Source organism: Podarcis gaigeae, assembly GCF_964106915.1.
Source record: "Podarcis gaigeae genome assembly, chromosome: 10".
NCBI lineage: Eukaryota > Metazoa > Chordata > Lepidosauria > Squamata > Lacertidae > Podarcis > Podarcis gaigeae.
The window spans coordinates 67,026,789-67,041,012 of record NC_139686.1 but is presented as its reverse complement, the minus strand read 5'-3'; the positions used below and the strand labels follow the sequence as shown (position 1 = coordinate 67,041,012).

General features: G+C 41.2%; 1 protein-coding gene across 1 annotated transcript in view; it reads left to right on the top strand.

The window, feature by feature from the left end:
- Positions 1–8,957, top strand: part of SLC2A13 (solute carrier family 2 member 13) — a 104,306-nt gene extending 95,349 nt beyond the window's left edge. Inside the window, exons 10-11 of the mRNA XM_083701509.1 lie at positions 829–4,014; positions 4,159–8,957. Of these exons, the coding sequence (XP_083557635.1) occupies positions 829–1,055 (227 nt within the window). The 3' untranslated portion in view covers positions 1,056–4,014; positions 4,159–8,957. The remainder of the gene's footprint in view (positions 1–828; positions 4,015–4,158) is intronic.
- The last annotated feature ends 5,267 nt before the right edge of the window (positions 8,958–14,224 follow it).

Genomic DNA, 14,224 nt, shown 5'->3' with positions numbered 1-14,224 from the left:
CAGCAGTTACCACCATTGACAGGGGAGCCTTGCCAACTTCACCATGATGCCAGGACGTGCCTGGGGCCACATTCCTGAGTGCAGGCCTTCAAGTCATGCTGCTTGTAATCTAGCTGATAAAGGTAAAGGGACCCCTAACCATTAGGTCCAGTCGCAGACGACTCTGGGGTTGCGGCGCTCATCTCGCTTTATTGGCTGAGGGAGACGGCGTATAGTTTCTGGGTCATGTGGCCAGCATGACTAAGCCACTTCTGGCGAACCAGAGCAGCACACAGAAACGCCGTTTACCTTCCCGCCGGAGCGGTACCTATTTATCTACTTGCACTTTGACGTGCTTTCGAACTGCTAGGTTGGCAGGAGCAGGGACCGAGCAACAGGAGCTCACCCCGTCGCTGGGATTCGAACCGCCAACCTTCTGATCAGCAAGTCCTAGGCTCTGTGGTTTAACCCACAGCACCACCCGCGTCCCATAATCTAGCTGATAGCTTTGCCCTTTTCCCCAAAACCCATATTACTGAGTTCCCGCAGTCTCTCTCTGTGGTAACCTGCATTCTTTAGGAAGTCTCTTTACAAAATACATTTTAAATGAGATTTGAGTGTTATTGGGATGCCATCATGGTTTTGCAAAAATTAAATATTTGGAATCTTGACCAATATAATTATTTGAATGCATATTCAAATAATTATTTGTTTCTGAAACCTTCATTTTAACTTTTCTAAGATATATAGTAGATCTTTTATTGTTGTGACCTTGTATTTTGTTTTAGAGGAAAACTTTCCATTAACTCTGTGTCTGGGGGGTTGTTTGTTTGTTTGTTTGTATTGCAGGAGCATTCTTCCTTTATGCGGGATTTGCTTTTGTGGGACTCATTTTCCTCTACGGCTGCCTTCCTGAGACGAAAGGGAAGAAACTGGAGGAAATTGAATGCTTATTTGAGAACTCACTGTGTACATGTGGCATTTCAGATTCAGATGACGGGAGGTATATTGAATATATCCGGGTGAAGGGAAGTAATTACCATCTTTCTGACAATGATGCTTCTGATGTGGAATGATTTTCAGCTGCTGGTGTATTTAATCAAGCCGGGGTGTTGTTGTTTTTGGCAGGGGGGGGTGGTGGTGGTGGTGAAGGAGCTGTTCTTGATGACCTCACTGCCCTGCTTCTGGTCTAGTTCTCCTTTCTACTGTCTTATCCAGCTTCACATTCCTGTTCCAAACCATGTCATTTGAGACGAATACAGCAAAACAGGACACTGATCTTTCAATTAGTCAAAATGGGACAATTGTGAGGGGGAGGGAATTATTCTGGGAGGATACAAACATTCCAGGTGGGTGTATGTCTGAGGTCCTAGAATTGACAATACCAAACTCAATTGATGATATATACCATGCATTTTTGTCCCACTTGAAAAAAGTGAAAAAGAACAGTTAGTCAGAAACCAGATGAATCATTAAAGTACGGTTACCTGGCAACCGAGGGTTGATACAAAAGTGCTCAGCCTCTTACAAAACAAGCGGGAGAGAGAGAGAGAAATCGGCTGCCAGCTGTGGAAATTGTAATTTAATATTATTACTTCTTTCAAAAGTAGATTAATTTGTATGCAAGGAGAAGGCAGGGTGTTGCAGCCCTTTGGGCTGCTTCCTTCCTTCCTTCCTTCCTTCCTTCCTTCCTTCCTTCCTTCCTTCCTTTGGGCATGCCTATCTTTGTAATAACTTGCCACTGTTTTACGACCATTGCTCTGCACAAGGGACCCCCTAGAACAGCCACAGGGCAGGTCTGCAGAGAATTTTGGCGCTGGTTTTTAGCTTGCTCTCTTGGGTAGTGTTGTGGGTGGTTGCTTGAAACACAACTGCACGCGAGCAATTCAGGGTAGCAGTCTGTTTTGTTCAACAGCAGATCCATGCACATTGCTTCCTTGAACCTGGTAAAATTTGACAAAAGCCGATCCCTTCATGAAGCCACTTCTCCTTTATGAATCTATGGGTAAGCTAGAACTTCTACCATAAATAGGGTGAGGGGGCAGATACACAGAGCTTCCTAGCGTCCATTTATTTCCCCTTATTCTGCCCTCCCCAAAGAATGGAAAGCACCATTGGAGCAACTAATGTTCATCTCTAATCCTCCCAGAGATCAAACAAACAAGTAGGACCTGTGCACAGGAAACGTTCCATTAACTTGGTTGAGCACCTTTTATTGAATGAAACTTGCTCATGGGTAAACACTACAGAAGACTCTTGGCCATTGAGGAGAGCATGGTTGGTAATAGAGTTCTGGATTAAATCCTGTGCAGAACCTTCACTTCCAGCTAAACACAGAAAAGTATAAACGAAAGGGCTCTAGTACAGAAATGAGTGTGAAGCACTCTAAACACTCTGAAAGCATACATCAGGAGCGGGGGTCCTGTGGCCCTTGGGATGCTGTTGAACCTAAATTCCCATCAGCCCCGGCCAGTGTGGCCAGTGGTCAGAAATGGTGGTAGTTGTAGTCCCAAGGCGACAAAGTTCTCCTCCTGCATATAATTGTATGCCTAAGGAAAAGGTGGTTCTGCAGAAGACCAAGAAGTTAAAAGCACATGCCTAGGTTATCAACTAGGGACGCGGGTGGCGCTGTGGGTTAAACCACAGAGCCTAGGACTTGCCGATCAGAAGGTCACAGTTCGAATCCCTGCGACGGGGTGAGCTCCCGTTGCTCGGTCCCTGCTCCTGCCAACCTAGCAGTTCGAAAGCACGTCAAAGTGCAAGTAGATAAATAGGCACCGCTCCGGTGGGAAGGTAAACGGCGTTTCTGTGTGCTGCTCTGGTTCGCCAGAAGTGGCTTAGTCATGCTGGCCACATGACCCAGAAGCTGTACGCCGGCTCCCTCGGCCAATAAAGCGAGATGAGCACCGCAACCCCAGAGTCGGCCACGACTGGACCTAATGGTCAGGGGTCCCTTTACCTTTACCTTTGAGGAAAAGGTGGTTCTGCAGAAGAACAAGAAGTTAAAAGCACATGCCTAGGTTAGCAACTGCACTAATCAAAGAGTTAGTACTGCCATCGAATTTCTGCTGTGTCGAATGGGTGTTTTCTGTTATTCCCTTCTGATTCTGCTTCCCTTGGATAGTATTTGGCTCAAGAGACTTTTGGGATTTTTAAAAAAGCCAGTTAAGGGGATAATATTGTAGACCCCGATCTGTAGCTTATAGCCTCTTCCAAATTGCATTTAAGGCATATGCATCCTCCTTTGTGACTGGGAGAAAGGAAATAAGAATTTCCTTCAGCAAAAGATACCTTTAAAAGGCAAATTAATCGTTCATTTTTTAAGTGCTGCTTGTAAAACCCACATTTGAAAAGCTGTTTGGGAGGTTTGGCATGAGAGTGACCCCAAAGAGGACTTGCATTCCCACTGGCTCTTTCTGCTAAACATCCACCTGCCCTTTTAACCTTTTGAAGTTTCAGGCAGGGAACTGATGGAAAGGAAGCACTGTCTTTCTCAAGTGTAGAGCTCCATCTTTTCAAGCTAGCTGCTCTGTTTCCAGAACAATTCCACATTTTCCACAGCCACCGTTCAACTTTGAAATGTATGGTTCCATCAAACGAACAGCGTTGCCTTAAAATGGGTTTAATCTGCATCTGCCTTTTAAAAATGGGCAAATACACCAAACCGGTCTGCTTTTATGATGAAACTGGTTTCTGCCTGCCCCTTAAACATCCTCTTGGAATTGGTTGCTATGACCAATAAAGTCCAATCATAATGAAATCTGTGCCAAAATGCTGCCTTTAATAGGGCCAGCCCTTAAATAGGCCTTCACTGGTTTTCCTGCCTAAAGCCTTAATTGAGGGGAAATGTGTGAAAGGTATGCCCAGGAGGAGATTTCAAACTGATCTCAGAAATTTGCAGGGTTGGGACTTAAAGCCACATGGGTGTTTAATTGGTGATCTATTCGTCTTCTGTGGCTCTGGTTATCTGCTTTGGGACAATAAAAATTGCTCCTTGCTCCCCCAATCAGATCAAAAGACTTTTGCTCTAGACCAGTGTTTCCCAACCTTGGGTCTCCAGCTGTTTTGGGACTACAACTCCCATCATTCCTAGCTAGCAGGACCAGTTGTCAGGAATGATGGGAATTGTAGTCCCAAAACAGCTGGAGACCCAAGGTTGGGAAACACTGCTCTGGACAGAACCTTGTCACAAGCCCATGTGTTGAGCATTGCAAATAGTGTTCCCATTTATATTAACTTTCTTATTTTTCCAGACTTCGCTGAGGTCTTTATCAACGGAAAAGCATTAGCCAGCATTTGGGTTCTTTGACATTCTCTCAAATGACGTTCAGCCATCCGCCATCCTCATCTCTTTTTCTGAAACATATTTTATCTTCTTAGGGAGTATATTTTTTCAAAGCCAGGCCTGACATTTCCCCCCTCTCTCTACCTGTTAGAGGCCGAAAGCAGTATATTTGAGCTCACTAACAAGAGCACAAAATCCACAGCCACCTTTTTTTCCATTGCTTTATTTTCCCTTCTAGACACGCTGGCATAAGTCTTCCTTTTGATGTTGCTTTATGCTGTAATAATGCCTTAGTCACAGTACCAAGAATTACTTATAATAACAATGAATCGAATGTTACTTGAAAAAGTCCTACAAAATTGGGGGTTTTATTTTTGGAATCTGTGAATGTTTATAATCAAAGAGTAAAGGAGAAATGTTTCTATTTTACAGCATATTTTTGTTTATATTTTACATCTTAACTTTGTCAGAAAAGCCTAGTTTTAATATTCGAGATACAGCTATTTAATTACAATAGATGATATGTATTTTAGCCCTACTCAAGAGTAGACCCATTGAAATCGGTGGACGTCACTTAAGTATGACTAATGTTGAATGTTCTCCAGTGTAGCAGGTCAATCTCTTCTACTAGGACTTTTATTTGTAACAGAACACGGACAGCATACCTAAGCACAACACTTTTATTCAAACTTTCTGATGCCCACATGTTTCTCTAGGTCTGTTTGATTCAGATCTATTGTGCTTCAGGACAGTTAGTAGTTTCAGATATGGTGTATTTGAGAAATCTTAAAATACCTCTTCTAAGAACTCATCTTAGCCTAGCAAAAGCAATCTGCAGGTCGGCGGAGGCTTCCAGTCTGAGGATCAGGTCCTTTGGGCACAAAAAGTTGCAGTGCAAGATTGGAGTGGTGGCATCTGTCTACACCTAGGGTTGTGTGTGCAATGGACCATACCAGTTCGGGTCCAAGGGAGCACATTTGATAAGGCAGATGATTGGTACTGTATGCTCACCATCTTATGGCTCTAATTACCTGTTTTGGGACAATAACACTTATTTGTTGCTTGTCTGATTGAATCAGAAGGCGATTGCTCTAAATAGATGTTTGTCACAAACCATGCAGCCCACTCTGGGATGATCTAAAATAGCACATCATTGTTACAAACACACCTTTGGAAAATAATGATAATTCAGGATTGTTGGTTAATTCTGTCTCTCCCCCTCCCGCCCCAGTTTATCCATATCTTCTATTTTGTTCAACATTCAGGTAGATTTTTATTTGTCTCATAGTATGATAGAATGGTATCATACTATACAAGAATATTTTACTCAACATGGGGCTCAAACCCACAACCATAAGATTAAGAGGCCCATGCCCTACTGATTTAGCTAAGTAGAAAATATTCATTTATTTTCTGTTATACACCCCCCCCCTTAAGTTATTAAGTATGAGTAAATAGGGTGAGTTCTTAGGAACTTAATAAAAACAAGTAGCCTTGCTTGTTATATGTCCGCCAAACTAAATTTCCATAACTTTTATTGTCCTGTGAATTATAGTGAAAGCACTGTTACGAGCAAAATGAGAGCAGGAGATCATGTAGAATTTATTTTGAAGGAAGCTCACATTAGGAATGGGAAGTCAATATGTTTTTAATGTCTAAGACCACTGAGGGAAATGCCAAGGAAACAGGTTATGATTGATGCCCACTATTAGTAAGGATGAGGTGTTCTCGTTGAGATTTCTATAAAGATTAAATTCTATAAACATTAAGCGGGTTTGGAATGTATTCAGTAAATATACCAAAATAGTAGTCTCTGTCCCATTCAACATAGAAGGCTTTGTACAAGGATGTGTGCCATCTTGGACATAGAGCAGCTCGCCTATATAGGACCAAAAAGAGGGGTCTCAAAGCAGGCATTGGGAAAGACTTGCCAACTTTGTGCCAGTAGGTGCCAGTTCATCCTCCAGTATCTCCTACGGTGACCCCAGAAATCCACATGACACCAGAAACTGTTGGCTGTTTCTGCTCTGTTCCTATTTGCACTGGCTTGGCCCCTCCTATATTGACCATGCCCCTTTAAACATGGTCCTTTAAACATGCTCACGTTTCATTGGATGCCAGGACAACCCACCCTCCCACCTGTTCAGAACAGAAATGATGTACAAATTCTTGGCGAGTGAGTTCAGTAGTAGCTGATGCAGATGCCCTTTTCACCATTGAGTGCCCTCACCATTTTCTGGTCCCATGTCTCAGAGATGTGGCATCCATTATGCCATGTCCCCACGGTAGCCATTTGTGCCTGCTGCCCATGGCACCTTCTCAAAACTCCAAGAATGCCCACTGGCCCAGAAAGCTTGGTGGCTCCTGGTTGAGAAATTTACAGACTGCGTATAAGCATATAGCCAACATACATGCCAAGCAATGAGTCAGCATCGTGCACCAAGAAGAACTGAGTTGGCTCTCAGAATTGGATGGATTCAGAAGGGTGTGCCCATTTAAAAATAAATAAAGGAGCACCATTAATTACAGCGGAAGCCCATATTTGGCCTGATGGTTGTTTGGACTCCAGCTTCCCCTGCTTCCAATTTCCTTCTCCCCTTTCTGAAATTTACCTAGTGGAAGATCGTTTCAAGGCATGTCAAAGGGCCAGCTTTAACTTCCCAGTGTCTCTAAGCAACATAATGTACCTAATGAGCATGCTTCTGGATCCGTTGCTTCTGGATCTGTGAGTTTTTATTTTGACGTCTTCTCAGCTCACTCAATTCAGATTGGAGGAATTAAAATTAATTCTCAGCGGCAGTAGAAGGGGGGTGAAGAGTGTCCATTGTGTCACCAGTAGTCACAGGGACCTAAAAGCTGAACTGTCCACCAACCCCAGATTGGAGTTCGAAAAGCTAGACTTGTTTTTGAGCTAGGTCCAGGGCGACAAGGTATGTTCACCCAGTACTAGCTCAAAACGAGTGATTCAGAAGTTACTGCAACTTTGGTTGCGTTCTATAGATATGAGCCCATGGATGTTTTTGTACATCTTCCATTTGACTTGATGGCCCTTCATAGGAGAAGCTCCCAGTGGACTGTGCCCGTGGTTATCGCTAAATGTCAAATGTGTTTCCCAGTAGTCCTTAAAACTTCTAGAAATGTGAGAGAAGCTGCAATGAAATCAGTATTTGAAAAATTAATGTGAAGATAAATTATCTGAGTAGCACTTTAATCAATTGATTTGTGCGTTTTTCTTTCTTTTGCCTCTTTTCTGGATGTGTATCAGGCCAGAAGCAGTGAGGCTACAATATGTGTTTTATGGGGTTTTTTTATTATTAAAACGTGTGTTATTGCGGGTAACTTTGACAGCTTAAATGTAGCTACTGATGACAAAATAATCCTGAATTATTCTTTGGATTAAACAAGTCACATTTTTTTTTCTTGCAAAATTGTTGTTTTCTATAAATAGCCTTGTGTACAGCTACCATTTGGTGTAACCTAGAATGGTTTCAGTTGAGATGATGTTTTCAAGGTAAGAAGTCAGCAAAGTATATTCTTCTCGGTAAAAATGGCTCCAGTACTGGAGAGTAAATTATTTAAAGGTAATTACATAGATTTAAAAATAAGAAAAATATTGGGAAGTTATTTATTTTGTGTATTTTCATATAGAGAAAGGTTTTTAATGTGCCAATAATAATCACTGTGGTGTTTTGTAACAAAGTGCTAATGTTGTTCCAAGTACTGTATATGAAAATATTTTAGCCAACAGATTTGTTAGTACAATATGAAAACATATTTCCTAAACTGACTTGCATCTCTTGAAATCAAAGCAGTTAAAATTAAGTTAAGAAACTAGTTTCTATAAATTTTTGTATGTAATAAATATAAACTATATTACATTCAGGAACTGGGCATGTGTAACTATAAAGCTTTACATATAAATATATAATGTTGGAGTACATATATTCTTTGGGTCTTTTCCAAATAGATGTTGACATTTTATTTTATTTTATGTAACATACCAAAGAAGGGAAGTAGATGTTTTCTACTTCAAGGGTCACATGGATTGATATAAAAGAAAAAAATCTGTATTAGAGCTGCCTCTGTCCTGGAACATGTTTAAGTACATGATTGGTACTGTACTGTATTGTTTTATGTTTGTTTTTTAAAGTTCCCGGCACTTAGAAAGCTAGATGTCAGGGATTTTCTTTTTATGGAAGAAAATTTAGTTATACATTTGTCTTACCTCCCCTGCTGCAGAATATTCAGTCATATTTCTCCTCTATCTCTCCACCGATCTGCCGCCCAAGTCTGAATTGGCGTTGTCCAAAAGCAGTTACGCCTCATCACAAGCATTTGTTTTCACATGCAGGTGATTTTTAGGCAAACACCTCGCCGCGTGAAATTTGGGTGGTGAAATAACACGTGAGAAATTCTGCCTGTGACATCAGAAAGGCACGTATTGAATCAGTCATCCTCCCCTCCCTCACATTTAACATAACGCCGTTTTGTTGCTCAACCAACCAAGCCTATAATGTATAAAAAGTGGTGTAAATTTTATGACAATGTAGTGCTACACAGTTGAATGTTTTTATGTTCAAATTACCCTCCTGAAAGTTCAGTGTCTCTCTACATAAGAATAAATATCTTTATTAAAGAATTGTCTGACAATTGTAAATGAACAAAAATAAAGGTGAGGCACTTGATTACAAAATCTTTCTTGGGGTTTTATTTGTGCTTGACAGAGTTTTAAAGAACATTGTCAAGAAACTGCTGTGACAGAACCTGATAAGGAATTCTGTGAATATGTTTCGCAAAATGACACTTACCTCTCCTAAGTGGTAGTAAAATTCATAGAACATTAAACTCCTGAAATCTTGCTGAACGATGCAGCACAAAGGTTCTGATTCCAATATGATGTCAACCAGTCTCAGATTTTGGCATTTGCCTTCATTCAGCAAACTTTAAACAGTCATACCCAGGAAAATGGCGCTATGGGCTCCTGGAGTTGTAAACTTTCCTTCAGTGAACACCCTTAACTTTAGAGCCCAAGGTAACTTAGCTATGGTCTGAAACTAACTTTTTCTCTGCTCCAAAACAACCCCGAAAAAGAGATCCCTTTTCATGTGAAAAGGTCACTTTTGAAGCACTTTTTGATTTTATGGCAATTAAATTGATAAATGTCAAGACACGTCATAAAATCCATAGTGATCTATGTAGCATTTGGTCATTTGTTACTTTTGACCTATTAAAGGCTGCTTTTTGTGTCAAAAGTTAACACTATGCTTCGATTAAAACCACCCACAAATTGTGACTGTGAAAAGCAAAATACTCTTTTTAAGGCAGCTGGTATAGAATTCAAATGTCTATTTATTTATTTTTTTAACAATCGCCTTAGCTAGGAAGTCTTCTCTACGCAGACACCCACCTAGACCTGGCAGCAAAACTTAAAAATTGCAAATGGGTATCTGAGGCCTACAGCTGTGCATGCTAATTTGGACAAGAAATGGCATTTTTCATACAATCCTCAGATCTTTACCCAGAAGGCAAGTTTTAATGTCGTCATATGGTAAAACATTAGGTCTCCCCCTTGTTTCTCTTTTTTTTAAAAAAACAAAGATTTTTATTAAATTTTCAAAAGTTATATAAAAACAAAACAAAACAATAATAAAAAACAGACAAAAATAAAAAACAAGTATAATTTCAATCGCTTTTTTTCTTATAACTAACTTTCCCGACTTCCTCATACCTCCCCTCTCTGTATTCCAATTTCTATTTTATTAGTTCAGCAAATCCTTTCCCTTAATTTTCATTTAATTTTTGACCTTTCTTTTCTTTTTACTTATCCATTACAGCTGGAAACCACATAGTTTCTAAACCAATGTCTTTCTAACATTCATTAATTTTGCAATGTTTCTTGAGATAGTCCTTAAATTTCTTCCGATCTTCTTCCGCTGTTTCTCTCCCCTGGTCTCGGATTCTGCCAGTCATTTCTGCCAGTCCCATGTAATCTATCACCTTCATCTGCCATTCTTCCAAGGTGGGTAGATCTTGTGTCTTCCAATACTTTGCGATGAGTATTCTTGCTGCTGTTGTAGCATACATAAAGAATGTTCTATCCTTCTTTGGCACCAATTGGCCGGCAGGTCTCCCCCTTGTTTCTCAAGGTATACCGTAAGTGAACACAAGTGGAACTAAAATACAGGTGAAACTCAGAAAATTAGAATATCGTGGAGAAGTTCATTTATTTCAGTAATTCAACTTAAAAGGTGAAACTAATATATGAGATAGACTCATGACATGCAAAGCAAGAGTCAAGCCTCTATTTGTTATAATTGTGATGATCATGGCGTACAGCTGATGAAAACCCCAAATTAACAATCTCAGAAAATCAGAATATTAAATGAAATCAGCAAAACAAGGATTGCAAATAGACCAATATTGGACCTCTGAGAAGGAGAAGCATGCATATGGACTCAGAGCTTGGTTTGGGCCCTTTTTGCATCAATTACTGCCTCAATGCAGCCTGTGGCACTGCTGAGTTGTTATGGAAGACCAGGATACTTCAATAGTAGCCTCCAGCTCTTCTGCATTGCTCAGTCTCTTTTTTTTCTTTTTTTCTTTTTTCTTTTTAATATAATTTTTATTATTTTTCAATACAAAAAAATACAATTATGCCAAATTTTCACAGATTTTCACAAATTTGTTACTTTTTAGACTTCCTTCGGATTCTCTGACAATCATCCATATTTACTTCTCAGTTTACGCATTTCTCTGTTACGCATTGCTCAGTCTCATGTCTCTCATCTGTCTCTTGGCAATGCCCCATAGATTCTATATGGGGTTCAGGTCAGGCAAGTTTGCTGATTTCATTTAATATTCTAATTTTCTGAGATTGTTAATTTGGGATTTTCATCAGCTGTACACCATGATCGTCATAATTATAGCAAATCAAGGCTTGACATATCTCGCCTTGCATGTCATGAGTCTATCTCATATATTAGTTTCACCTTTAAAGTTGAATTACTGAAATAAATGAACTTCTCCCCAATATTCTAATTTTCCGAGTTTCACCTGTACCTATGTGAAAACTGCATGAAGATATTGCTGAGAAGCGATCCACCTTAATAGCGTCAAGATCCAAAGGCTGAGGGTTTGGCCACGACGGTGATTTTTATTTTGATCTGCCGGAAGGTCGTGCCGTGCAGACTGCTTTTCAAGTTATCCTCAGTTTCAGCAAGGTTTGCCATGAGGACGATCTGCAGGAAGAACTTGAGATCCAAAGCTTTCTGGGTGTGCGGAAAGTGGTTGCACAGCTCTTTGGATCCAGGCCTCAACTTACAGATAATAACTGCCCGTCCTGCTGATCTGCAGTCTAACCGCAGTAGACTTGATGATTTTGCATCTTCCCTGAATGCCACCGATGCAAGATGACAGCGAAACCTTTTTCTGCGTGGGCGCGAATACCGCTTCCCCTCCTGCTATTCCCTGGTGCTTTGATGCAATCCTGCCTAATGAATTTGCTGGGGAGAGGTGGGGGGGTATGTTGTGTGCTGTGTAGTGGCATCAAAGCAAAGTCACAAGTCAGCAGCACCTGCTGCTTGCTTATTACTTGGAAAAGACGGGAGTCGTCAGAGATAACATAAAAGTAGCCGCAACGGAGTAAGCAATTTTCTTATGAGCTAGAGAGGAAGATGGCTTATGCCCCCTGCTTGATAGCTTTTAAATAAAACTTCCCGGTGGGGTCAGAAATCATTACTACCTATCTGATTCGTTGGGAAAATGCAAAAGCTTTAGATCTGGAGATGGAGAGCCCGAATGAGATTCCAAAGAGTGATTGTCTGCGACGATTCTGCTCCACTGGCTTCATTCTATATCGGCAAGATTTTTTATATTTTTGCTATTTACATATGCTTGTTGTGAGCAAGCTGGCATCTCGGCAGAATGCAGCTGCTGCCACAAAATTCAGATTAATCTGGACAAGGGGATGCAGAGTCAGGAGACTCAGGTATCCTAGGAAACAGCAGCTGGAATTGCCGTTGCCTTCATATAGGCTCTAAAGTTGATGTCTCCTTGTGGACGGGCGTGCATCAATAACATATGAATGAAGCGGGTTGGTGACTTCGGTTACGCGGTGCCACATACGGCGTGGTCACAGACGCCAGATTCCATGTGACAATCAGCCTTTTTTCTCTGCAATGTGCATCACTGGTGAGAACATTGACCAAGGGTGACCTTATGAGGCCACTGAGGTCTACCCTTCTGACAGTGTTCGTAAGGCTACTTCACATATTATCCAACATGAGCATATTTATCTAGCAGAGATGCACTACTAATCACAGTTCCTTGGAATTTGGAAATGTTCAGAGGGCCTTCTTGGTGGTGGCGCCTGGTCTGTGGAATGCCTTCCCATCAGATGTCCAGGAAATAAACAACTCTCTGACTTTTAGAAGGCATCTGAAGGCAACCCTGTAGAGGGAAGTATTTAAACGTTTGACGTCTTACTGTGTTTGATGTTTTAATTTGCTGGAGGCTGCCCAGGGTGGCAGGGGCAGCCCAATCAGATGGGTGGCATATAAATGAATTCTTGCTATTATTGTTAATATTATTAGCCAGTGTAATATATACAACTTCAAACTGCTTCCCAGTGAAGAAAAGTAGTATTTAAATATGGAACAACATAACCGAGCACTGGTCGCTTTTACTCAAATGGTGTCTTGCATACGTTTTGAAATAATTGTTGTATAAATAGCATTGTCAACGGCACAGCAAAAATCCCTACACCCAAGCAATTTACAATCTTGGTCTGCAATCCTAAACGCACTTACTAGGGAGAATGCCTCGTTGAACTCAGGAGGACTTACTCCTGAGTAAACATGCTTAAAAGGTAAAGGTACCCCTGCCCGTACGGGCCAGTCTTGACAGACTCTGGGGTTGTGCGTCCATCTCACTCAAGAGGCCAGGGGCCAGCGCTGTCCGGAGACACTTCCGGGTCACGTGGCCAGCGTGACAAAGCTGCATCTGGCGAGCCAGAGCTGCACACGGAAACGCCGTTTACCTTCCCGCTAGAAAGCGGTCCCTATTTATCTACTTGCACCCGGAGGTGCTTTCGAACTGCTAGGTTGGCAGGCGCTGGGACCAAGCAGCGGGAGCGCACCCCGCCGCAGGGATTCGAACCGCCGACCTTTCGATCGGCAAGTCCTAGGCGCTGAGGCCTTCCTAAGATTGCTAGCCCTCTATATGAGCAGATGGATTTTTGAAGGTAACTGTGATGGGACCACTTTATGAAACATTACTGGGAAAGAATAACTATTAAAGGTTGGATGTTGATTCTGGACCATGTGGCCATATTTGCTTGGCAGTACTATTAATTCTGTTGGAACTGATTCCTTTTTGGCAAAGGTTTGAAGGCCCTTTTTGAGGTGACGGATGTAGCTGACAAAGGAGCCTGTGTGGAATGCAGCCTGGAAATCAAATCCTCTTGCAAGCAAATTGAGTTTTGGAAATGGTTATTTAGTTAGATAGCTTCCTGCTGGAGAATCAGTGTATGTATCTGCACAACTGGACCTCGCCCTTTCCAAATGCATTAGATTTCATAGTGAGATATCAAAATCCCAAAGGAGCAGAAAATCCTATTTATGTATGCAACCACAGCTGTGCAAATGTTATTGGCCAAGAGATGGAAAGAGGACAAAGAATAGCAGATTAAGTTGGTGGATTATGCCAAAGTGGCAAAAATGACCGGAAGAGTCAAAAATCAGGAAGACCGAAATTTAAATAAGGAATAGGGAAAATTTATAATTCACCTTAAAAGCTTTTGTAAACAGTTAAAATCATTAGTAGGATTGGACTAACACTTGTAGTTTAATGGTGAATTTTCGATATAACGGAGATGTAAAAGATTTGGATTATTATAAAAGATGCAGGAAGAAATGATTAATAATAGGACCCACAAAGGGGAGGAGGGAAGTCCTGGAGATT